This window comes from Amblyomma americanum, chromosome 9 (assembly GCF_052857255.1).
Source record: "Amblyomma americanum isolate KBUSLIRL-KWMA chromosome 9, ASM5285725v1, whole genome shotgun sequence".
Classification (NCBI taxonomy): domain Eukaryota; kingdom Metazoa; phylum Arthropoda; class Arachnida; order Ixodida; family Ixodidae; genus Amblyomma; species Amblyomma americanum.
In genome coordinates, this window is record NC_135505.1 from 135838093 (window position 1) to 135864243 (window position 26151).

Sequence of the window (26151 nt, forward strand, 5' to 3'; positions counted from 1 at the left end):
GGATGGAAGGTGCTGCCACCGGTGGGCCTTATGTGGCCCAGGCTGCTCTTCCCGAGCGACCAATCATTAATTTAACTGCCACCTGGCACGGAGAGTAGTTTCCCCACTATCAGGTGGGCAGGTTCTGATGACGCTGCATGGCCACGCGACCTTGTTGGCCCACCTGCCTTCTAGGTAGCTCTCTAGGGAACACCTGCCAGAGTTTGCTCGTGATTTGACAACGCCGACACTGGCATTTTTCTAGACAATGGGACCTTTAACGCTATCGCGTTAAAACAATGGACTAAAAGAAAATATGCTGCCAACTACGCCCACCATATTCCATAAGATGCACTAACACATACTTGCGCAGTACGCTGTTCAGTGATGATGACGACGATTTTTTATGCCGCAAGGGCAGCTTTGAAAAAGGGCGCGCTAGTACAAGGTGTTTCACATTACTCAACTTTCCCAAGCATTTCATCCCAAAGAAGCCAAGCGCCAGGCCAAGGGAAAGCTTCTACCCATTGTATCACCGGTGAGTACCCGGTGGCACTTGGGATCGAGGCCCGCACCTCTCAAATGCGAGGCGGATGCTCAAACCACTACAACACTGCGGAGGAGCGATTTATGATTTCTCACCCGACATCATTACATAGTCAATTCACTACTAACGAAGTACGTCTGTAGCCAACTTCGTTTTGGAGTGGCTTTGTACCTGCGCACTACAGATAGTGATTAAAAGTCGTTGATGCCTTGTCAATGCCATTAAAAAAAATCTCCCAGTGGTGGTTCACTTTCTTTGGCACCCTGCCACCCAGCACGGTGTCGTGGTATCGAATCCGGCAGGAAAGAATTCAGTTCTATGGAGGTGAAATGTAATAAAGCTTGAGTGCTGCGATTTTTGCGCTCGTTAATAACGTCCAGCAGGGAGAGAAAATAATCCGGAGCCCTACTCTGCGGCGTGGCATTAATTCCGTATGCAGAAACTGCAGGAATAAAATCATCATCATCATTAGTTAGATTGCGTTTACTACCGGATGAAGGCCCCTACGATTGATATCGAATTACTCGTGCATACGCAGAGAATACGTGGCCACGCACGAAACGCACTAACTATATTACATACCTTGTAATGCGCAACTGAACTCAACTAATCACTATTCTAGCTCGCGCATCTGAAAAGGTATACGTTCTTTCCAACGAAGCACACGTCCACTCCACTTGCGAAGGCATTCCCTCCGGCTGCGAGTCGGTTAAAGGGGATGGAAGGGATGAGGGGGGACCCGGACTGGGCATCGTCATTGACATTCTGTATCGCAGCCCCCTTGAGCCCGGCCCCACAACCCTCCCCCACATCCTCCTCTCAACAGCTCGCAATCTCCAGGCGACAGCCAACGAAGAACACCGCAGGCGCCAGCTAGGTGGCGCTCCAGCAGTGGTGACGTCGAACGCCACGACGCGTCCCCAAAATTGGCGGGAGAAAGAAGAGTTCGCGGGAAAAAAGGAGAGGAAGTGGGTGGGGTGAAAACGGAGGGAGAAGGATGGGCCCTAACGGTCGCTATAAGGAACTGATAAGTGGGTGTCGAAGGCATTTTGCGATCGGTGGTCACTGGGACTAGAAGCGCACGCAGTCTCCCCGGCTCTGGACTTGAGGCGAAGCGCAACCCGCACAGTGCTTTTAGTTCCTTGGTACGGTCGAACAAAATGGCGACGGGTGCGACCTCTTTGAGCAGACGGAAACTTTTCCAGAGCAGACGCTGTTGCAGCACGCCGGCCATGGCTAGCCTGTCTGACTTTCCCGACTCCTTTATCGAAGAGATAAAGGTGAGAGCACGGCTAGGGTTCTTTTCTGGACGTCTCAATGTCAGTTACCAATCCGATTTACTGAGAGGCCATCGCTAATCTTGAAGCATGGCAAAGCACGTGTTGCTTTCCTGGCTTAATGTCACTGAATGGCCTCATAAATAATGAATTTAATTAATTTATCTTAGTTTTCTCTGATTCGTTTGAAAGTACCATTATCATATTCGACGTAAATATTTCAAAGAACTCACCTCTGCATTTAAGAAAGGCGGAAGGTTTTCTTAAGCCGTTTTTATGAGAAATACTGGAAGCTACAAGCGTTGCAAAGGTGGCTTTAATGGAAGCTTTCATTTTGGCCTCTTGCATCATTTCAGTCTTCCTAAGCGCTTTGCATTGTGAACCCACCGATTTGAGAATGAGGCCTTAATTGATTATGTACGAATAAACCTAACAGAACTAACCAACTTTTACTCACTTCAACGAAGTTCTGCTTGTCGTTTTGTACTGTGATCAAATTTTGAATGCAGTGTGTTTATTTCAGAACACGCGTTGATGTCGCGATCTGGCACATGATGACAGTCAGTAGACTGCACGGCAGACAACATCTTGTGCCAAGCCACTGTAGGGTACCTTCTCATCTTGGATGACGCAGCAGGCGTAGGTCCTGATCCATCAAACGTTGCATTAATTGCATTATAGGTTTGTCGGCGTCAGGACAAATTGTCTAGGGTTGGTAATCTGAGGGCGACAGTATGACCGGGCGACCACAAAAACTTAGTTCAAACAGCAGCTATAAACTTGTTGGACGGGACACCGCACCAGTGAGTACAGAGGAGTACCATTTCAAAATCTGCTCGCATTTAGTTGCCCTAATGTGATACATGAGCATGTCATACCCTATCGACTTTTTAAAGGTCACTTTTTATTACAATTTAAAAGCACTGGGGACTTATAGCAGTCGCTTAAACTGATGCGTCAGTACTTTATATCTCTTTTTCCTCTTTGTGTGAAGCAAGCTCTTGAGAAGGAGCAGGTGGAGGGGAATGTTTAGAATCGCGCAGGGCGAAATTTCACGCTAACACGGGGGTGTAGTTCCCTTGTATGTTTTCCGCAGCCGGGCCCGTTTACAGAAACCAGACAAGTTCTTCGTCATTGACGTGCGCATATCGCCTGCGTATCGGACTACAAAGAGGAGGCATACTTCAGTGTAAACAGAACTGTAAGGAAGTTCAGAAGGGCTGATTTCAAGTACAAAAAGTAAATATTAGCACATCTTATATTCATGTGACCAATTTCTTCATTGGAGCTGAATAAGGAACATTTCTGACTTAATGATTTGAAATTCGTCAAATCGTGTAAGCAGCTATTTAACATTTATTCTCGGCAGTAGTCTGTTTTTATGTGCCGATCCTGGAGGCAGTGCCATACCGGGCCAACCCGTGGCGGAGGGGAAGCAAGCTTCAAGCACTCCGCCGCATTCCAAAAATAACTTTAATATCTTGGGTCTAAACAGGACCCGTATCAGATCAGTAGTCTGTTAGGGAGCACTGAGCTTGCCTGCTCCCTAAAAAGCACTTCCCTTTGACGTTAGAGGCCTTCTTGAAACCGGATCGTAATTTACAAGTAAGCGGCAAGTCTTCTCTATGTTGTGATTTTCAGATGTACCCTGGGGACAGATAGTGTTACTCTTAGTCAGGAAATTTATTCTTGGAAGTAACCAAAGACGTAGCCTAGTGGTTTGAGCATCCGCCGCGCATGCTGAAGGGGAAGAGTTCGATCCCCAGAGCCTCCAGGTACCCACCGGTTTTACAATGGGTAAAAGCTTTCCCCTGGCCTGATGCTCGGCTTGTCCGGGGTGAAATGCTTGGAAATGGGTCTATTATCTTTTTTATTGGTTTATTTTTGTTTACAATGCATATGTAAACCAAGGACGAGCAGGCAAAAGGCGTTAAACAACACCTGACTAAGGCCTGCCCTCCTATACAAAAACAATACAACGAAATTAAAATAAGCATTCAAACCATTTGACAGCAACCGACTTCGAACAGAAAACGCAAGTTAAATTGGTAGTAATATACAGAATTGCTTACCAAAAAAGAAACAAAGGTGTTTACTTATACAGCACTGTTACGAAAGTAGCATATCCTGCACAGCTCTTTTATAACTCTGGTCACTTCGTTTTTATAGTGCCATAGAAAGTAGCGGGGGGTAAGAATTTAGAACTCGCGGTATCACAAATGTCAACATTTGGTGGCCATAATTTGTACGGGACTTTGAAACATGGAAATTAGCTGTTCGGAATTAGCTGTTCGGAAATTAGCTCACCTTTTGAAACGAAAAATGCCTTGTACCATTGCACTATTTGTCCAAAGCTACACTTGCGTCAGAAAATTCGTCATCATCGTTCTTCTACACACTGCTTTTTGGCAAGAGCTCCCTCGGTAAAAATTTCAGCCTCACTGCCAACAAATCGACAGAAGTCATAACGAAATAGCTGTTGTCCCTTGAAACGGATCTTTTAGGCGACTTGAAAAGAATTATTTAAAAAAATCCATTACAGGTTTAGGGTCATATCGTACCAAGTGGCAGCACAGTCGAAATCGACACTAAACGTAAACTCCGCGACTCCATGTCTGTATGGCGCTCGATGTATGTGAAGATCAAAATAACATATTTTCGCTATCATCACTATCATCTTCACTGCATCTTTTTTTTTCTGTACCCGCTTACCAAACACTCTACGTAATGTACGCCATTTGTTTGTAAAATTTGTTAGGCCTCCGAAAATCCTTTAGACTGCTATTTTTGGGATATAACTTTTTGTCTATATAGGCGCGTTCAAATTCACGTACATTCGCCGGCTCGTTTACTTGACGTCAATTTGATGTTCATATAATATCCACATTCACTTTGGCGTCCCCTGCGGCTACAAACTTAACACCGAAACTTGGAGGTCACCAATCCTCAAATCCGCTAGTGCTTCCAAATACCCCTTATACATTTCTGCCTGCCGCAAAAGTCCAGAATTTCGATATAGCTTCCTTGTTAAATGCACTTTCGAAAGAACCGTGTCGTGACGTAAAAAGAGACATAAGAGATCTGCGGCTTTAATCTACCTCCATGCACCCATTACTGCACTTCCGCGAATGCGATGGAGCCACGTGTCCAGTAACTGATTTGCCGTTCAGGCGTGGACGTCTTATATACAGGGTCGGGTATGTCGCGTAACCCCGATATGTCACGACCTTTCCCCGCGAGCTGGCTCCGGTGAGGAGGCAGTGTCCCCATTTTTCCCCTAATCGTGCCGTCAATTAGGAAGCGCATTCCTCTGTCGGTGGGTGTAGGGATTGTATCCTCGGCAACTGTCGCGGCCTCGCGGAGCAATGCGCCCTCTTATGGCAAACGGTGGCAATACCAAGAAGACGTCGACAAGACGTAATTTTGCGGACGGGACGACGATTGCTCGACCGCTTCGACAGCAAGTGCTTCTGGCTCGACACTTGAGACTTGGGAGGCCTCCTCCCCCCCTCCCCCCCCCCCCCCCGTGACAATCCCCTTTTTTCTTTGTCTTTTACTTTCAGACGAATATATTCGCATGCTGTGAAAGATGTCGCGTGCATACTTGTATTGTGGAGCAGATATTAAATTCTCACTGCAAAAAAAAAAAGTAGTGTGAAAGTTGCTCAAAAGTATGAACTTGCTTTGCAATGGTTTGGTAGTGCTGTTTCTCCAATAATTCATTGTCTTCCTTTGTTCGCGTGGTTCCAAGGCTTTTTGTAAGAAGCTGCTTAGACATGCAAGCGTTACCTCTGACTTATGTAACCGCCGGGACGCTAGGATGATAATAAGCATATCTTACGTAACAAAGCGACTGAAAATTAGGAAGGGACGACAAGAGGAACTGAAAAGAGCGCACTTTTCACCCTGTTTCTGTCGTCATTCCTTCCTTATTTGCGCTCCTACAGGAGTTACAATGAATCAATTATACCCGCAAGCGACCATTCTGATAATGGAACTGTTCTTGGCAAGCTGTCCAACAACGACGTGGTTCTCGACCGCCACACACCAGGCTGTTTTTTCTTCAAAGTGAACAGTTGTTCAGTGCTTTGCCTTTTTGCGCCATTAGGGTAATTCAAATGTCCCCCAATGTCTTCATTACGGTTCTGTAGAAACACTTCACCGTAAATGTCAGTTGTCTGGCTTTGCTGACTCGTCTACAATGACGCGACTCAGCACAGTGGCTAAGTGGATTTGGTGTTCGGCTACTAAGCCAAAGCTCGCAGCCCTTATAAAAATGGTCTATAGACAGTCTATAGACTTCTTATAAACTCAATTTCGTTCCTAGATATTTTTGTCTATTCATAGTCTATACACTGTCTTTAGACAAAGGTCTATTAACAGTGTATTGCCATAAATTGATTGATGGATTGTCCATTAACTGTCTATAGCATTTGTATTGCCTATAGACTATAGAAGTCTATGGACAGTCTATAGACTGTCTAAAAATTTCTGCAAGGAAGGATCGTATTTAAGCCACCGTTGCAGTATAGCTTTGTAGATAAAATGCAAAAGCTATTATGTGCTGTGCTATGTCAGTACACGTTGCACAATCTCAGGTGCTCGGAATTTATCCGGAGAGCTCCACTACTGCGCCTTTCTCACCACACTTGCAGTTTTGGGACGTTAAGTCCAACGTACTAATGTTACGCAATGTTCGCAGAGCAAAATATCCATGAAGGAAGCTCCACTCGAGGCCGAAACGCCGGAGGTGCCGGAGGTAGAGACTCCCATTGAAGGCAACGGCACCACCGAGGACCCGAAGGAGAACTCCGCCGTGGTATTCTCTCTGAGGAACCAAGTTGGCGGCCTGGTCAGGGCTCTCAGGGTGTTCAAGGTAAGCGTCCATGTGCAGTCAGAAGTACAGTGTACAGTTTCTTTCTGAACTGTCCCGAGTATCAGACAGAGTACAAACTATGCCAGCGCGGTAATCGGTTTTCGTGTGGCTCGGGAAAAATACAAAATCCTCACAGAATTAAATAAACCGCGTTTTCTTATTGACCATCAGCCTCCAGAGAGGTAGGAGGCCTGATTAAGATTATTCGCTACCAAAAATAACCCTCCCAGAAAAAGAGCATAAAATTCAGCGGTGGAGTGCGCACGAACAGGTGATGGAAAGAGCTTTAATCTTTTCATTTGAATTTTCGTAAATGTCTAAGCATGTCCACGAAGTTTAATTTTGTCTGGAAGTTCAGAACTTAGTGTGGTTTGTCAGCTTTATATGTAGAGTAATATTATTTTTTTTTTCAAATAAACATTCAGAAGTTCTTGCGCATAAACGTTTCAGCAGCGTAATATGATGGCCGTTCACGGCGTCCGTTGCACATTATAAAACCTTGGGCATGCCAGGTGTACACTAATAGTGAAGCCAACTCCGGCTCATCCAACGTCATCTACTTTGTTTCAGTCAGCAGAGGTGCCTTTGACTTAATTCACTTATGAATCTTTGTACATGCATTATGGCAGGTATAGAACAACAACAATAATAATAAATCTCAACAAAGTAACTGCAACCGATTTCTCGTTGCGCGTACATACCCAACAATTTTAGTCAAAGGTATTTTGAACGGGAAAGAATTTGTGAACGCAATTTTAAATATATTGTAAGATTTCACCATAATAACCAATATATCTGTAGGTCTCCCGTCGGCAGGCTAGCATTTTTTTCCTATTTACGTTTTTGCTATCGTCAAAAGCGTTTCCCATTGGTTTTATATGGCAGACTTAACTGCTAGATGCGAGCGATGGCCCTTACAAAAATGGTCTTTGAACAGTCTATAGACTTTTTATAGACTCTATTTCCTTCCTATAGATATTTATTTTTGTCTGTAGCATAGTCTACAGACTGTCTATTTACAAAAGTCTACTACAGGTGTACGACCATAAATCTATAGATCGTCTATAGACTGTTCATAGGATTTGTATTGCCTATAGACTGTACTCTAAGGTTTGTCTACAGATAGCCTATAGACATTACGAACAAAAGTCCATGGACAATCTAAAGAGTGTCTAAAGAAGTTTTCGTAAGGGGGAAAGACTTTAAAAGAAATATTTTGCTACATATCAGAAGAAGGACCATTACCTTGAATATTTCCAAATCAGCACGTTACAGTTTTCCAATATTCAAGATTTTTGTCCAAGAATGTAGGACATGTAGCAACAAAAAAGCATGCTGGAATGGCCGCGTATAGAAACTAAGTCAAATGCATAACTACCAAGAAACGAATCGGGGCGCAGGAGTAGACATCCTCTTTCTACATCCAGCTCCATCCGCTACCTATCTCTCTCTGCCAGGAGAAGAATGTGAACGTGCTACACATCGAGTCACGCAAGTCTCGCGTCAACCCGAAGCAGTACGAGATCTTCGTGGGTGTCGACTGCGACCAGGGCACCATGGACGACGTGGTGCACGCGTTGCACCACGAGGTGGACTGCATCCAGCTGAAGGAGTACTACTCCTCCAAGGGCCAGCTACTGATGGACTCCTCCAGGGACGGCAACGGCTGCTGCGGCGAGACTCCCGTGCCATCTCCGCCTGCTGTCCTGCGCGGAGGACCAACCCTGATCCCCGGGGAGTCATTGTGCATCGACGACCTACCCGGTGAGGTGTCTAAACATGCCTTGTTAGCACGTATGCCCAGCGCTTTCCCTATATCGTTGATGGATCACTGTTGTTGCCTGAGCGTTATTTGGATCCAATGTCTTTCATTACAATGACATAATATCCGCCTTCTGCAACTCGCCTGTTTTCTCGAATTAGCCCCTTTGCGTCGGTCAAGCCTTATGTCATATGAGCGTGGTCGGATTTGGATTGGAAAACATTTATTGTCAGCATTGAGCCCTATGTGGGCACATACTAGATGGCCTCGAGCCCGTGGTTCCCGGTGATCTTGTGAGCCCACTCAGTGGCCCGGACTTGTGTCAACGGGCCTGAGCTGGCCAGCATAGCCTCCCACCGCTCTAGAGAAGGCACTGGTAGTAGGTCCGCCGGTGGCGGCGCCTTTTTGCAGCCCCGTGGAATGTGATCGTAGTATCCGGCTATCTCGTCGCATTCTTTGCAAGTTGGATTGTATTGTGTTGGGTACATGTGAGCTAGTTTTGACGGGCTAAAGAAGGCTCTCGTCTGGAGCCGACTCCATGTTACCTCCTGCCTTTTGTCGAGCCTCTTGTCTGGTGGCGGATATATCCTCCTTTCCAGTTTAAAGTGATTAGTGTAGTCTTGAAAGGATGTGAATGCATCTCGTGAAATTGGGGGACTCAACCTGGCTCACTGCTCGGCTGACATAACCTCGGGCTATACTGTGAGCCAACTCGTTTCCCCTGTTCCCCGAGTGTGCCCATATTAGTTCCACCTCTCTTTGGTTCCAGTCTTTATGCCTTAGGATTCGTTATTTCTCCTTAGTGATCATACCCCTGGTGAAATTGTTTGTAGCGACTTTGGAGTCGCTAATTATGGTGACCGCTTTGGTGTTGACCATTGCCATGGCGATGCCGTGGCCGGAGTTTTGCGAAAAACGCTTCAAATCATCGGTGCGGGCTGTTTGCCTTATTTACAGGAAGCAGCTCAGCAACTATAGATCTAAAGTTTATACAGGCTGGCTGTCAGCTAAAGCGTGTAGAAATGAACGTCTCCGAGACTAATCGGAGGCAAATTTTGTTACCAGTCTAAGCAGCGGCTGTGCAAGACGGCATTTCCTCTGGCGACAATTCAGACGTTTCGCCTGTAATAAGGAGAATTAATTTTCTAAATTATACCTAAACACTTCAGAGCGGCTCTAGCATACCCAGCAATTCTGGACAAAAGCCTTATCAGACGGGAAAGAGTTTACGAACGCAATTTTTTCATGCATTGTAAGATTTCAATATAACAATCAATATATCCGCAGATCTCCCTTCGGCAGGGTGGCAGTTTTTTGCTTTTAAAAAGCGTTCCGCGTTGGTTTGCTATGACAGTCTTAACTGCTCGATGCGACCGATGGAAACACTACAAAATAAAGATTTTACCACCTGGGGATCTTTAACGTGCTCCGACATCGCACAGCCCACGGGTGCCTTATGGAGGCAAAACGTTAAGGCGCCCGTGTGCTGTGCGATGTCAGTGCACGTGAAAGATCCCCAGGTGCTCGAAATTATTCCGGAGTTCTCCACTACGGCACCTCTTTCTTCCTTTCTTCTTTCAGTCCGTCCTTTATCCCTTCCATTACGGCGCGGTTCAGGTGCCCAACGATATATGAGACAGATACTGCGCCATTTCCATCCACCCCCCCCCCCCCCCGCGCAGAAAAAAAAACAACCAATTATCAGAAGAATGAGCCATTATCTTCAATATTCCAATCAGTATCTTACAGTTTTCTAATATTCAAAATTTTTGTCCAAGAATCTCGGACATATTTGCAAACAAATCAGGCATGTTGTCACTGGATAAAAAAGAAACAATAAACGCGGAACAGAGCCAAGAACACGAATATGCATTTTCCCGCACAGTTTACTGAAACAAGGCTCTATCGTTCTCTTGTTTTTTTTTTTATCTGCCAGCAATACTTCTCTGCTTTTCAGAATTGACTTTTTTTTAAATAATACCTGCGAAAAGAATGAAGTATGTTTAAGCCACTTAGGGCTCTCTCAATGCCTAAACATGAGCCTTGATACTTCCTTTAGGTCGCATACTCTCTTGCAGAGTTTGCAGGGATGCCTTGGTTCCCTCGCAAGATTTCTGACCTGGACAAGACCTCCAACAAGGTGCTCATGTACGGAGCAGAGCTAGACGCCGATCACCCAGTGAGCGCTTTCTTTTTTTTTTTTTTTACCATCACGGACTCGTGTGCAGAGTGCTTTGTCGTGAAATAAGGGCCTGGTCTAAGCACCCCTTGAACGACAAACAAAAGTGCAGGTAGCCGCAATATCAAATAAAACTGCCATCTTCACACACAAAAGCGAATCATACCCAACCATTCTGGACAAAAGCATTTTTGAGCGGAAAATTGTTTATAAAAGCAATTTTTTTCATATAATGTAAGATTTCACTATAACAAACAACATATCCGCAGATAACCCGACGGCAGTATTGCACTTTTTTTATATTAGCGTTTTTGCTATCCTCAAAATCGTCCCCTGTTGGTTTTCTATGGCAACCTTAACTGTTCGATGCGATCGGTGGAAACACTTTAAAAGAAATACTTTGCTACATATCAGAAGAATGGACCATTACCTGCAATATTTCCTGAAGATTATCTTACAATTTTCCAATTTTCAAATTTTTTTTCTAATATTGTACATGTTCATTATTTACACAGTACTGAAGGCGAAAACGCCTTGAGGATATTTTTTGTCGACATGAAAAAACTTTAGAAAAACAAAAAAGTGTGTGGCACTAATATTTATGGAGTTATCACTGGGTTGGTGTTCCTATATCCCAACAATGCTTGAACTCCATGTACGATGACTATTGGCGGTCACTTCGCACTGAGTGTATTAAACCTTGCCACATTTCGTAGTTGTGTTTCGCCTAATGTTGTTTTTGTTGTTTTGTGCTGTGGACTTGAAACTACCTTGTTCAGTGACTTCCCCGTGCCTTACTTTGTGTCACCAATTTCAGGGCTTCAAGGACCCGGATTACAGACAGAGACGGATGTTCTTCGCTGACGTCGCCATGCAGTACAAATAGTAAGTAGTAACGATGTTGACGCTGGGCGGAGCCACACTCACAGTAGATGAACGTCCGCTTGCTTTTACTGCTTCTGTAATACAAAAACTGCGCTCTAATACGTGGTAATAATAATAATAATTGGTTTTTGGGGAAACGAAATGGCGCAGTATCTGTCTCATATATCGTTGGACACCTGAACCGCGCCGTAAGGGAAGGGATAAAGGAGGGAGTGAGAGAAGAAAGGAAGGAAGCGGTGCCGTAGTGGAGGGCTCCGGAATAATTTCGACCACCTGGGGATCTTTAACGTGCACTGACATCGCACAGCACACGGGCGCCTTAGCGTTTTTCCTCCATAAAAACGCAGCCGCCGCGGTCGGGTTCGAACCCGGGCGCTCTAATACGTGCAAAGCAGATTTTCGCGGTGCCAATTATGTGTTAGCAATTCAGAGCAAGCATAGCGTAGACACTGCATACCCGGCTCCGTAGGCAGCAGGATAAGGTGTATGTGTTATCCAGATGAGAATGAAAAAAAAAGGGGAAACTAAAGAGAGAGTATTTGTCCTTTTGTGCGAGATCCTGTAAGAGCAGGAAAACGCCATGGTAATTCGTCACTAGTGTTCCTGTACATGCTCCTGCAGGGAGCACAGTTGCGCGACTGTTTTCCCCGCGCCGTTCATAGTACTATTCGCGAAGCGGCGATCACGTGATCCCACTGTGACGTCAAATGTTTCACCTCGCTTCGGATCGTACCCAACTTTTGAGCCGGAGGGGGTCACCCGCTCCCATCTTGAGCGCAGTCTGCTTTGTTATCCGACTGAGGGGGTATTATATAGCCACCACTGGAAGGAAGAGGAGTGCCTCAAAACTGCCCCTTTGTTAGTAATTATTATTTTTATTAGTGGCTCTTTATTATTAACAATAACAAAAGAAGGAAAAGTTGTTGCTAGCCGCGGCCTCTGCCATCGAAACCAGAAGAATTTAAGCTGCGACTAGCGTGAGAAAAAGGGCAGGGAAAGAAATGGGGGAGCGATAGAAAGCAGGGATAGGGTAGGGCGGTAATGTGCACTATTACAAATAAAAATATACGAAATACATGTGAGTATCAATTTCGGCTGAGCCGACTTCACACGCGCAGCGCTTGGAACATATTAGTGGACTTAATAATAATAAAAATAATTATTATTGGTTTTTGGGGAAAGGAAATGGCGCAGTATCTGTCTCATATATCGTTGGACACCCGAACCTCGCCGTAAGGCAAGAGATAAAGGTAGGAGTGAAAAAAGAAAGGAAGAAAGATGCGCCGTAGTGGAGGGCTCTGGAATAATTTCGACCACCTGGGGATCTCTAACGTGCACTGACATCGCACAGCACACGGACGCCTTAGCGTTTTTCCTCCATAAAAACGCAGCCGCCGCGGTCGGGTTCGAACCCGGGAACTCCGGATCAGTAGTGGACTTTCGTGCAACTCTGCTCTCTCCGGGAGCATAATATACATGAACATTATTCGTCACTAGTCGGTAGCGCATGCATATTTGGGAGCGCATTTCTGCTGCAGTACAGCACCCACTACTTCGAGGTTGTATTTTCAATCTTGTTTTCCTGCCTTGCCCTGTTCAAAAAGACCTTGCCTCATTTGTGCGTGGATATTTTGTGTCATACACGGGCTTTTGCGGTACATTTTGTGGGGTCCTTGCGTATAGACACTTGATTTGTGCTATAGCTGTTTACTCTAGCTGAACATAGAAAAGAATCTAGAGATACTCCCTACTCCTAAGTGGCGTTCGGTTGATGCCTGATGGCGCACACATATTCTTGCTCTTCAGCGGCGCACCGATACCCCGCGTGGAGTACACCCCCGAAGAACGCACCACGTGGGGTCGTGTCTTCAGGGAGCTGAGCCAGCTGTACAAGACCCACGCCTGCTCCGAGTTCCTGGAGAACTTCCGCCTGCTCATCAAGTACTGCGGTTACAGGCGAGCTAGCGCTGTTTTCGATTCGCACACGATTTACTTTTTTTTCTGCGCTTACTACAACGGCGATGGATCGAAGAGCCAAGGCGAGTTGGGTAAATTTGAACTCAATTTTGAAAAAGAGCTAGTGGGCATCGGCAGCAAATCGTCGAACTGAATAAGCAGTGGTGTGATTGGCGTATTGATTGGACTCCAAAAGAAGGAGGATATGATAACGTCCAAAGCTGAGACGGGATGATTCGCTTACACAGGTTGTAAGGAGATGACCTGCCGATGCCGGCGAAGAGCCGCAATGATTGAAGATCTCTTAAAGAGATCTTTTTACATTAATGATGATGATGATGTCCTCAGGCTTAGTTGAGTGGATTCAGCTAGTGATGATAATACAGCTAATATTGATTATGATGATAACAATGTTGAGAACAACAGCTGTAAAGGCAAGGTTTTCTCCCACTTTACAATTTCGTCGTGGGAGTAAAATTAGGGTTAATTAAAAACACGGGGAAGTCAGCACAACTGGATCACGTAATAACTTTCTCACTATTCATCATTGTCATGCAAACCTGCTCGTCAATGAAAATGCACCAAAGCAGATACGACAACCTGCTTCCCCCCACGTGGACGGGGTGGGGTAGAGGGTAAGGGCAGGAGACATCACTAATAAATTTGCTTGGATAGATTTACCGAAGTTTGCGCATGACAAAGTTGTTTAGAGATAAACAAGAGAAGCCTGTTTGCCCTGCCATGTATGGAGTCAGGATTAAGATACGCTTCTTATGATATCCTTCTTGTAAGTGCTTAGTAAACACATCTTCGCTTTGGGCGCACAGATATGCGCCTTTTATCACACTTCTCTGCAAGTGGTAACCTGTGTTTATGGATCTTGCTATTTTACAGAGAAGACAATATACCTCAGCTGGACGATGTCAGTCAGTTCTTGAAGTGTAAGTGTTGATTTATGTCATCAGTTTTTTCTGTCATTCACTAAGTCTGGCGAGGATGGAAAACAACTTACTACGACTTTAAACAAGGTTGAGCTAAAAATTCTATGCTGCTTCGTAAACTTTTCGTCGCCTTTGGTAATGCATGACTAGGCACATAATGTATCTACTGTAGTCGCTTTAAATTTTAATGACTAGATTTGGGGGAAGGCGCGGTACTGCCTACTCCAGATGCTGCATTTTGTACTTTTGATGGTATCTTTACGAAATTAATGTAGGCAGCGTCAGTTCACTTAAGCCCAATTTGCTCATTCAAGCGTTTTAGGAGCAAAAAACGAACCAGGGACCTGTTCCTGTTAGAAGCAGTCATAACTGGTCATAACTTGTACAACCACTATAGAAAAAATCTTGATAAGGCAGAAATAGGGCCTTTCAATGATCTGCTTGGAGTCAGTAGGTCATACATGATATAAGAGAAAGAATTGAGTGGGATTGACAAAAATATAATCACTCGGCATGTGTTGAGGGAAACCGATGGATAAAAATAAATGTACAGTAAATTTTTATAAACTTTCTTACCTAACTGTATAAAACCATAAGGAACCCCCATTCCATGATATGCTCAATGATGCAAATGATTCTCCGACGACATTTGGATATGACTGCGAAAGAAGTCTCAACGCCGTGTTCTTTTGCCTGTGCTTTTCAGACAGGACAGGCTTTCAGCTGAGACCAGTGGCGGGCTACCTGTCCGCCCGAGACTTCCTGGCTGGGCTGGCATTCCGCGTGTTTCACTGCACCCAGTACATTCGACACAGTTCTGACCCGTTCTACACGCCAGAACCGTGAGTTGTTCTCTGTTGAGGGTTTCGGGTGACAGCGTACACAGTTCTATATACGTCATTAAGCAACACAGAGAGAGCAAGCAGAGAAGGAAAGGGCAAAGAGCTTAACCGGACGAGTCCCCATTTGGCTACCAAGCACCGGGTAGGAAAGGGGAATAAGAGGCGGAAATAGATTAAATTCGAGGGAAAAGAGAAGACTGTAGACAACGCTCTTGCATATCGATTAATAGAAGGTCTATAACGATTGCTGACAACTGTTTTCTTCAGTTTCTGCGGCGGCAGAAAATCGGCTTATGTGCCTTAAAACGCGGTGAGATCGCGGTCCTAGAATCTAAATTCTGCAAACGCCGGGTATCCCATAAGGACTGGTATAGTCGAATACAACTCAAGAAAAAGCCGCTTTTCACCGTCAAAGGACCCATTTCCAGCCAATGGCGTCGGGCGATTCTCATGAACCTGCTAACGTGACAATGCAGGGAGTGGCATGACAATGCTGGGAGGGGACTGTCCCCTTTCATCTGCCACTTCCTGCATTGTCACGCTAGCAGGTTCACGAGAATCGGCCGACGCCATTGGCTGGAAGGGGGTTCTTTGACGGGTAAAAGCCGCTTTCTCTTTTCTTTCTTTCTTTACTTGTATCGGAATATAGCTCATAGCTTCTTACCGGGCTTCATTCATCAAAGAATACTACCTTTTATTTTTATTAGCAAGCAGTTTACTGCTTGAGAATTGCTGTGCATGTGAGGAGCGCGAACTTTTCCGGGGCAGTTTTTTTTTATTCCCAGTGCACCAGTTTTTGAATGTACGAGAAAGCAAAATAAGTTAAGTCGACTTGATTTTTTTTTTCAGGGACTGCTGCCACGAGATTCTGGGCCACTGCCCCATGCTGGCCGACGCTAACTTTGCTCAGTTCTCGCAGGAGCTTGGACTGGCTTCTCTCGGTGCCTCAGACGATGAGATAGATAAGCTCGCCACGGTGAGAAAAAAAAACATCTCTGCGAGTACAAAGGCGACATTTCTCTCCAGCGTTATATATCCGGAAAAGACAAAAAGACACTGGGGAAACTTCTACGTAGTTACGCCTGGGCGATTAGGTTTCACTTAACTGCATGCTCATCCTTTAGTCGTCTTTTTTTTAGAATCAGAAAGATTGCCAACCCCAATCTCATCTCCTCTCATCTTCACGTTAAAATACAAAACCTTGACAACATTACGAGCAACATTTTACTGAATTGTTTGGTTTCATCGATTTTTTCGCTGCTTGTTTTGCGAACTTTTACATCCAACCTCCTTGGACTTAAAGTCCGCAGTAGTTGTTAATAAATAAGTAAATAAAAGAAAGAATATTTCCCGAGCATTGTGTTTGCATGCTTACTTTTCTTGGACTCCCTTTAGTGATATTTCGCCCAATAAGTTGAGGAGTTGCATAAATTAAGCGCTAGATGTCGATAACAAAAGTTGAGAGAGAGAATAAACATTGCGTCTTTGAAGGGGAAGGCTGCCTTCAGGCACACGTAGCCTTCTAGTAGCCGTGACTTCTTGGATCTTAGCGACATCGCTGTTTGCGAGAAACTTTTGCTGCCGCAGGTCCGAGCTGCGCATTGAGGTCTCTCACATCTCCTCCGTGGTTATTTGGCTGAAAACGTTCTTACTACTTACCCACATGATGTGTTTGAGGCTGGCATACTTTCCGCAACAGCTTTTGCATTCTGCCGAGTATATTTTTGGGTGAATTTTAACTAGTATTGCTGGGCTTGGGAATGCGTGCGTTTGGAGCTGAATGAGGGTGGTTGCTTGAACATGGCCTTCATGAAACAGGCCCGTTGTTCCGAATGTCCTCCTTCACCTTTTTTTGTTGCAGTAGCAAATTTTTCTTTGTCACAGATTAATTGAAAAGCTAATACACCTGAAAACATTGGCTTAGGATCTTCGGAAATGATACCATTGACTTTTAAAGCGTTTTTTTTTACATTATTATTAGATTCGAGATTGATTATATCGCGTAGTGAAATCGCACTCCCAAAAAATTGCTACCTGAACTTGCAGAGGAACCATACCCGTATGCATCGTTCGCGACTTTTTTTTTTCAAGAATAGATGGCTGAACTCCCTGTATACATGGTTTGGGATGCTGATGCATATTTCGTGACGCCACTTATGTCTAATCTTTCATCATGCGATATATATTTCCTGGATTAATATGACCGCCCTAAAATATATTTTAAAGGTTCCACTCACTGACACTTTTTTATTTTGTATTTCTCTCAGTGTTACTTCTTTACTGTGGAGTTCGGACTGTGTAAACAAAATGGTGAAATGAAGGTGTACGGAGCTGGTTTGCTCTCCTCAGCTGCTGAACTTCGCGTGAGTATGCCTTCATTGCAATCCAGTACCGCTGCTTTTCTGTTGCTTACAGTGTTCATTCGAGCATCGGTGTATGACTAAAACACCCGGGTTTATCCTAACGTTTTGTTTATTCAAATTACTTTTCGGGCCGAAAAGTTAAAGAAAGAACAATCTGAGTTCCAGACCAAAAAGCAATACAAAAGCATTCAAAATTTTGCACAGCTGTAGAGCGTAAAATTTTTCTTTCAAGTAACTAAAGTTACGTGTTTACTATAAGCCCGAATCAAACCGAAACATCCACAGCATTTTTCTACGAAACATGTTTTCTTTACTTCTGCCGAGGAAACTAGCTTTACCTAGCTACTCGGCTGACTACCTTTTAGGCAAGTTCGCTCCCGAGTTACACTCAAGTTTGCAAGATGACCTTTGGTCACACGGTGGCTAATCTTACTTCCTGGCACACCCTCTCTAGAAATTTGTTTTTCGCATGGTCCATTGTGTTCATTATACATAAAGCACAAAGCTTGAAGAAACAACTTTAGCTGGGATTTCTTCCAGTTCCGAAAAGTAAACATTTTTAATTTGATAATTGAATGATTTTACGATATAATCCTGACCAGATTTTTTTTTTCTGAGGATCACGTCGAGATGTCTCAGTAGGCTCAGTTATCAGCTATTGCTTCCAAGGTACTGCGACTGAATCCCGGCTGCGGCAGCCGTGTTTCTATGGTGCGCAAGCGCGAAAGCTCCCATGCGTTGTCCCTCATAGTTGAGTTGAGGTGTTGAATGCTACAGGTTGGATTAGCCTTGCTTTATCTTCCGGCAATTGCTCCACCGTAGCATCCCTTCTATGTTAATAATGTCCTAAAGCCTGTCGCATTTACCCCGCTATGCGCACAGTCTCTTATAATAGCACACATAATAGCATAGCCCACAGTCACCATCTATGCACACAATCAATCCAGACAGTCCACATCTCAGTCCACTCCAGAAGTCACCGTCAGTGCACATATCCAGTCACAGTAGAACATAGGCCATTGCAGTGCCACAATCCATACACACATTCACTCACAGTATAACGTAATCCACTCCGGAAGACACCATCTACACACACATTCAATCACAGTAGGCCATAGTCCGTTCCTGCTGTCACCATTTAGAAACAACATCAGTGTCCTGCAGAAATGCTAAAGGAAGGCGTGCAGCATCCCTTCTGCACGTCCCGTTTCCACTCGGGTAGACAATGTCCTGAACAGTACTGTGACGGGTTCCTGTCTTCTTGAAGGAAGCGAACATCACATACCTTTCCGCGTATTGTCCCTCATAGCTCCACGTGCAGCTTCAACAAGTTGAATCCCACATGCCAACCAAGTTGATGTTGCGCTGACGAACGGTAGGAATGTCCTGTTGACAATCACAATTGTTAATCCCTTTTGCATTCGCAGCATGCCCTTACCGACAAAGCGAATGTGCTTGCCTTTGACCCGGCCATTACGATTGAGACTGAGCCGATCATCACGGCTTTCCAGAATGTCTACTTCTATACCGAAAGCTTCAACGAAGCGAAGCTGCAAATGAGGTACGGTTCCTCTTTGCTGCGTTACGAGTGTTTGTGTTTATGTCTCGCGATGCCCTGTAATTTGTCAAGAAAATTAGAATTACTGATTTGTCCGCTTTGCTTCAAATGAGTTCATGCTAATTTATTTCTTATCGCATCAATAAAATAAGTAATCATAGCGAAATAACTGATTGCCTCAATACTATATCACACCATTTTCATTCAGTACTGGTTAACCGCGATAATATCTTGTTTCGTTAGTAGCAGCCTTTGGCATAGCATTATATCAAAGCCAGTCAAAAGGCGCCGATTACGATTATGTGTAAATGACTTTTGTAACAATAAATTTCACTTACAACTACCTTCTTGGCGTTTGAAACAACTGCTGCAGAAAAGAAAGATCTTGTAATATAAACAAAGTTTTTGTTTTCAGCTCATGAGATCTCAAGAGAAGTTCACAACAAGGGCAAGCAAGAAACAGCGAAAAGCCTGTGATCCATTAACTGTAGTCTTCATCTCATTTTATTTGTATTTGATTTACTAATTTAGCCACGACGAAGAAAATTTTCTTTCGGCAACTGTGCAATTGCCGAATGGCAATGTAATCACAGCCGAAAAGGCGCGCTCGTGACCTCCAACCGCTGGCATTTTCTTGCATGAATTTAGAAATACACATTCCAAGAAATGAAACACGAAGAATTATGTGCGGCCATTTAAAGACTCTCGAGGAAAGTGCTACGGAAGCGCTACATCTAGAAATGGTATGAAAGGTTTAAAAAGAGCTCTGAGTGCCGCGTCACTTAGCCTTCTTCGTTTGTTCATGGGTGGAGTAATCGCATCGACACTGCCATTATCACTGTCCTTTCAAACAGGAGAAGGCCTCTAATCCACGTGCTGATTTTTGCTGCACATCTTCTACCATATATGTTAAAAAAATGAGTTGGTTCCTTGTTTCAGGATGTGCCATGCTAACTGATTTAATAGTTATAGGCAGACGCATTGTTGCTTACCTTAAGCAGACAGGTGAAACGGTTAACCAAGGTCAGGAATAACCTTAACTGGCGGCATATCTCATACGGGACCCTATCTGCCAGTTATGGTGTCGAATGCTTGAGTCATGACCTTTAGTTGCCCTTTGACATCTGACTTTGAGTTGACTTCTGACCTTTGACATTTTTTGACCTTTGAGTTGACATTTGACCTTAAGAACATTCGATGGGGTGAGATAAATCCAAGTGGTGACATCCGATGTCATCACGTAGGTGTCGTAAGACCATATGATACCACGTCATAGCCACGTGGTCGTATGGGTGTATATAGAACGGCTGTCGCGAGCGTGTAACGGAGCTGCCATGGACGAGCCTCAGACGGTTAGCAAGCGTGCTTGCTTTTCGCTGAATTCTAGGGCTAGCCAAGTTAAGCCACTGCCAATTTTTTTGTGCATCTCTTCCAGGGAATTTGCCAAGACCATCAAGCGCCCGTTTGGCTTGCGCTACAACCCGTACACCCAGACTGTGGACGTTCTCACCAACACCCGCAAAATCGCCAACATCGTCAGCGAACTGAAGGGAGATCTCTGCATCGTCACCAACGCGCTGAGCAAACTGAAGGTCTCCGACACGGAGAGTCTGAACCGCTGAGAGCGTTTTGCCCGCAGGCTGACAAAGAAGTCTCCATTGCATAGTTTACGAATAGAGGTTTACCAGAAAAGGGGGAGAAAGAAGTAGGCTTTCGAAACATTCTACGGTTATCTATTGAAGATACGACTAAGCATATACTGCATTTATTCGACACTAATACAGAATAATTGTCGGTGGTAAACACCAAATCACGGATTTCAATGACCGGCGTATTGCAGCCTCAGTGGTTGTTAAAATTTTTATTGAATTCTTAAACGAATATACCGAAGCGATAGTAAAAAATGTGAGGAAATATTAAAGCGCAAATTTACTTGGATAGGGGTAGTTACTCGTAGGAGAATTTTCCTTGTGGTAGGGTACAGGACGAATGGTCATAAACGACAATAACAAGAAAAATAGGTTGTGTCGCAAGCGAAAGAAAATAGAAAAAAAGTTGAAAGCGAGATGTCGTCACTTTGGAGCGTGAATTTCGTAAATGAATTATTGAATGAAATGGACGTTACTTGTTTTTTGCAGACAAGTCCTTTGATAATATTTCCTGCTTAGAGTGCGGCTGTTACGTTAGATTGAAGCTGCCGATAAATTAAAAAAAAACACGCAGAGTTTGTTCTCGGCTGAAAATTAGTAGTAAATCAGCTGGATCGTAGGCCAGGGCCTAACTGTCTGTTTGTAGCTACAGTCTGCCTGCATATTAGTGAAAAGGAAGAGGAAAATTGTGTAGAAAAATAAACATGCATAAAGCATGAACTGAATCCCGCGCTAGCTTGCTAACCAGGTACCGTGGCCCTCAGGTCACATTTTCTCACGTAGACTTTAGCAGTTCGATGTGTGAGTGAGGTTCCGTAAACAAACGTGTACCACCCTTTCTCTCCTTGTTATCTTAGCTGTGTGATTGGTGTGCCCCCCCCCGCCCCAAACGTGTTACCTTAGAAATTCAATAAAACACACAAAAACAATACAAAAACAGCACGCGAATTCAACGACATATGTGGCATTCAGAGATCACAAATACTTAACTACTTCGCATAGCCTTGTAACCTAATGGTGACAGCAGTGGAAGTTGCATAAAGCCTGCTGAGAAACTATAAAACTCCAGTACCACCGTAATGAGCGAAGATCCGACACTTCTCGATCACACCGAAGGCGCTTTCAATGTCGATACCAATAATATGAGCGCTACTTCAAAAACACGTGGGGCCCTTGTCTATAGAACCCACCCACCGTCTCAAAATATTCAGAGGATAATAAATTCGCTACCAAATCAAATTTGCGTTTCAAGGGTTCATAAATGAGTATCCGGCATTAAAATAGAGAGGTATATTAATTCGGGGGAAACGATATACCTGCATTGACTTGGGAGTTTCGATAAAAAAAATCGCTACTAATGTATCTTGTGCATTATGGCTAGGATAACTTTTGGAGTCGTTTTGCCTTCAGTGGCCCCTTCGTTTGCTCTTAGATGTCTTTCGCTGAAGGTCAGGTTGCGCATAAAGAATCTAGAATATTTCATTTAAAAAAAAAATGTCTTCGAATATCATCGATATCCTGAAAACATCGGGTGATTTGAAATACATTACATCTGAACTGCTTCTCTAGCGATCTCCACATAGCGCAAAGGCTGTAAAAATAACCCATTGAAGGCGTATTCTAGGACTGCAGTCTTGGAACGCTGCACCGTTAATTGTTGTCTTAAACCTTACATGTTATAACCACTTTAGTCTTAATACATAAATAACAGTTAGTTCAGGGCGCGTTACCTTTTCTGCTTACGTGTCAGTCGATTTGTATATCCAAATCCAGAAATTCCGTGTTTCCTAATTGCGAGAAAAGACAATAAAATTGAACAATGAAAATTTTATTGAGACTGACAAGCAAACCGAAAATAGCCGCTCCGTTTCTTCGTTAGTCACTTAATCTGTATTGGGCTGCTCTTCGCTCTGAATAGCTGCAAATAACGACAGACACTTTGTTATAATTGTTATTGTCAATGCGTACAAAGAAGCCTGTTAAATGCGGGTTAAATGATTACTTAAGTTTTAGTTGTGGAACGCCGTATTTATTCCGGAAGCTTTAATGTCATTATCTTGTTGCACATCTGGTTAAGTGTTTGTCTCGAAATTACGAAATAAAGATCACATTTGACGCAAGCACCTTTCGACACGTCTCATTTTTTATCGTCAAATAGAACACAAAATTCACTAAACTAGTTTTCAAGAGGTAATCACATCTCTCAAATTTTCAATTCATGCGAAAGGGAACTAGCAGCAAATAGATATTTATTCTGTTTGCACTGAATTCGCTCTGTGCAAGCAAAAGAACCCTTTGTGGCCAAAATTAATCAGGCAGCATCTCGCACATTTTTTTGCCTCGTCGTACATATTGAATAGGCTATTAATGGTTCAGTATATGACGAAGGTATCGGACATGCTATAGTGCGGATGGGTACCATCGCTGCGAACAAGGCTGTACTTGATTTTTTTTTTGTATGATCAGACATTGCCGATATAGCCGACATTTTGGGTTTTTTCTAAACCCCCCCCCCCCCCCCCCCCCCCATTGAAGCAACTGGGGTTACCGCTTTATAGTAAATCAATATTTATTCACAGAGAGCACAGCAATCGCAGCTAAATATTCAGCGGCCGCCGCAGTGGCTGAGTGGTTATGGCGCTCGGCTGCTGGCCCGAAAGACGCGGGTTCGATCCCGGCCGCGGCGGTCGAATTTCGATGGAGGCGAAATTCTAGAGGCCCGTGTACTAAGCGATGTCAGTGCACGCTAAAAAAACCTTAGGTGGTCGGAATTCCCGGAGCCCTTCACTACGGCGTCTCTCATAGCCTGAGTCGCTTTGGGACGTTAAACCCCCATAAAGCCATAAAAGCATAAATATTCAGCGTACTTTGTCTGCATCGATAACTAACTGCACTCTTTTACACCACCACTGGGCTCGCACTGCTTTGAAAACCGAGCTTTTAAAACACCTTGCGCTTGATAGTTTTTCAGATCAGCGTGTTTAGCTAACAAAATCGAAGACAATGTCTTCAGATGCGCTTAATTATTAGTCACCTATCCGTTTCCATCGCTGCATCATCGCGAACACGGTCCTTGCGTGAGATTCAAAACATTATCCAGCTTTTGATTGCTTCACTATTCATCGTTGTTTCTCTCTTCCCCCTCCTCGAGCCCCGGTGTGACCTTGCCTGAGAGAGAGAGGGAAACTTAGCGAACGTCATCTGTGCTGGTCGCTGGTATAAAAAGGAGGACATTGACTTGCGTGCAATACAGCAGGTGTAAGGGACGATCTCTCTCGGGGAAGGAGGTGCGTGCATAGTGAGGAACGAGTTTGCAAAGCAGCATTGCGAAAAGAAAAGCGAAGCATGCATTACGATAAAACACCGAGGATAGGAGCAGCGAAAACAAGACCATGCTGCTCGGACTACGACCATGATTTCAGGCATCGAAAAGTTGTGGCGGGAAAGGACGCAATCGATCGGGAGGGATGTTCTAGTGAGCTAGCTCAGTTTCCAGCCCTCATTACTTTATGCACCCGCATTTTCATCATGATCGATAGCATGATCATAGTTCATCACTTTTTTTTCTTTTTTAACTGGAAACGGCAGAATTAAAGGGGCCTCTGTGCCAAGCATCGTGCTTGGAATTGCGAAGCCACGAGGCCAAAAGAGGACCGAGTTCTCGTACGCACACGGATGCCCTGATACTTTCCAATATCGGCCACAGCACCTGGTTTGTTTCAAGTGTCTCGTTCATATTGGCTTTACAAGCTGTAGTGGCGTTCGTTCTATACTGTTAAACGATTATGAATTTGTATGGCGCAAAAACGGCTCTGGCGAAAGGGCCCATTGGCACAAGGTTTTTTCGTGTACTCAAGCGGGGGTCAAAGATTCATTTCCCAAGCATTTCACCCTAAATAAGCCGAGGACCACACCAGGGGAAACCTTGTACCCATTGTATAACTGGTGGCCGTGGATACCCGGCGGACTGGAGATCGAACCCCGCACCTCCCGCGTGCGAGGCGGATGCTCAATCTACACAAGACCTCCACTGCTTATTTCTTTATTATACTAGGCCCCCGCAGCTCTTATATTGTTAAGCGTTTCAAATGTCCGGCTTTCTCTGCGTTTGCATCGAACATGCGTCAAAACGAGGTATATGAAAGGGAGCTCTTGATGCGTCAAGCATATCGAAGCCTCTCAATAAGTTCTCTATATGCGCTGTAAATTCCTGCCTACGTTTTTTAAATAAACACGGTTCGAAGTGCCTTCCCGTATCTGTTCCACTGATCCATTACACTCCTTTTTCGCCGGCGCCTACGATCCCGACTGCGTTACTCCCACAAGCCTTGTAGAGCTTGAGCTCGAACGACACAATCGTGACCGCTTTCGTTGTTTATGAATGTATAAAAGAAAGGCAATTACCGAATTTTTGGTTTCCTACGCATATGAAAACGTAACAAATCAAGAAGGTTACCAGAGTCCAGCATGGTGCGAGAGTGCATAGCTGGGAATAATTAGACAGGTTGCATTTTTATATCTACGCACGCAATGCAAGATTTACGCATCCGCTGTTCTTCTTCGCCTCCGCGGCTGTTCTCGGTGCGGTTGGAGCGATGAACTTTGGAAAAAAAATGTGCAATTGCACCTTATAAGGGAAACAGGATTATCTTACGCACACCTATCACTCTACTGGGTACGCACACGTGTGCGAAATGTCAGGCACTCCCGGAACGCTTTACTGTGGTCGCTTGATAAGGAGGCACGGACGTACCGGTATGAATTATAGTCCGTGGTTGTTTCGATATCTGAATGATAATCGCCACTCCCGCTGCCACTTTCAATGGCGTAACTGTCGATTTCTTGCATGATTTCATGCCGCCAACTTCGAACATCACAGAGCGGCAGCTGGACATAGACTGGCGCGCGCGGTAGCAAATCTAAAAGATAACGCCATCCGCACAAAAGTACGTGAAATAAAGACGGCAACTTTCGATAATCGCATCTTCTTAATGCAGGTTCACTGATTTCACCGAAAATGCCACTTTTGCTTCGGTATCCCATCAAGGGGTAGCATTTCTGTCGAAAGAAGTGACATCGCACAGCTGCTTTTGTACTAAAAGAACCCATGTTTTAATTCTGGAAAGTTTCCGTTGAAATGTTGCGGCCGAACACGCCAGAGATATTACAGGCTACTCAACTACGGAGAACTCGTCTTCATGACAACTGGCTAGGAATGCTGACAGCGGTTCTGTAGTCTGTGGGAAAAGATCGGTCGGCTCGGAGGAGAAACTTGGCAGCTGAGACGCGATCAGTGCAGCCTTGAGGCTCTCTGTGCAGCTCTGCTCCACGTAATGC

General features: G+C 44.5%; 1 protein-coding gene and 1 pseudogene across 1 annotated transcript; one reads left to right on the forward strand and one right to left on the reverse strand.

Annotated features, from left to right (window-relative positions):
• Window positions 1-1608: 1608 nt before the first annotated feature.
• On the forward strand, window positions 1609-21684 carry LOC144105574 (tryptophan 5-hydroxylase 1-like). Its single transcript, XM_077638695.1, has 12 exons — window positions 1609-1806; window positions 6506-6679; window positions 8137-8443; window positions 10520-10620; window positions 11438-11505; window positions 13312-13461; window positions 14356-14402; window positions 15109-15244; window positions 16094-16220; window positions 17512-17607; window positions 19035-19168; window positions 20601-21684. Exons 1-12 carry the CDS (start codon window positions 1687-1689, stop codon window positions 20785-20787), a joined length of 1647 nt encoding a protein of 548 aa, XP_077494821.1. The 5' UTR covers window positions 1609-1686; the 3' UTR covers window positions 20788-21684.
• LOC144105797 (U2 spliceosomal RNA) lies at window positions 3180-3334 on the reverse strand (annotated as a pseudogene).
• Window positions 21685-26151: the final 4467 nt, after the last annotated feature.

Coding starts and splice junctions, on each gene's coding strand:
- LOC144105574 (XM_077638695.1), top strand. CDS start 1,687: ATGGCGACGGGTGCGACCTCTTTGAGCAGACGGAAACTTTTCCAGAGC. Junction 8,444..10,519: donor GTGCATCGACGACCTACCCG/GTGAGGTGTCTA, acceptor ACTCTCTTGCAG/AGTTTGCAGGGATGCCTTGG. Junction 14,403..15,108: donor TGTCAGTCAGTTCTTGAAGT/GTAAGTGTTGAT, acceptor TGTGCTTTTCAG/ACAGGACAGGCTTTCAGCTG.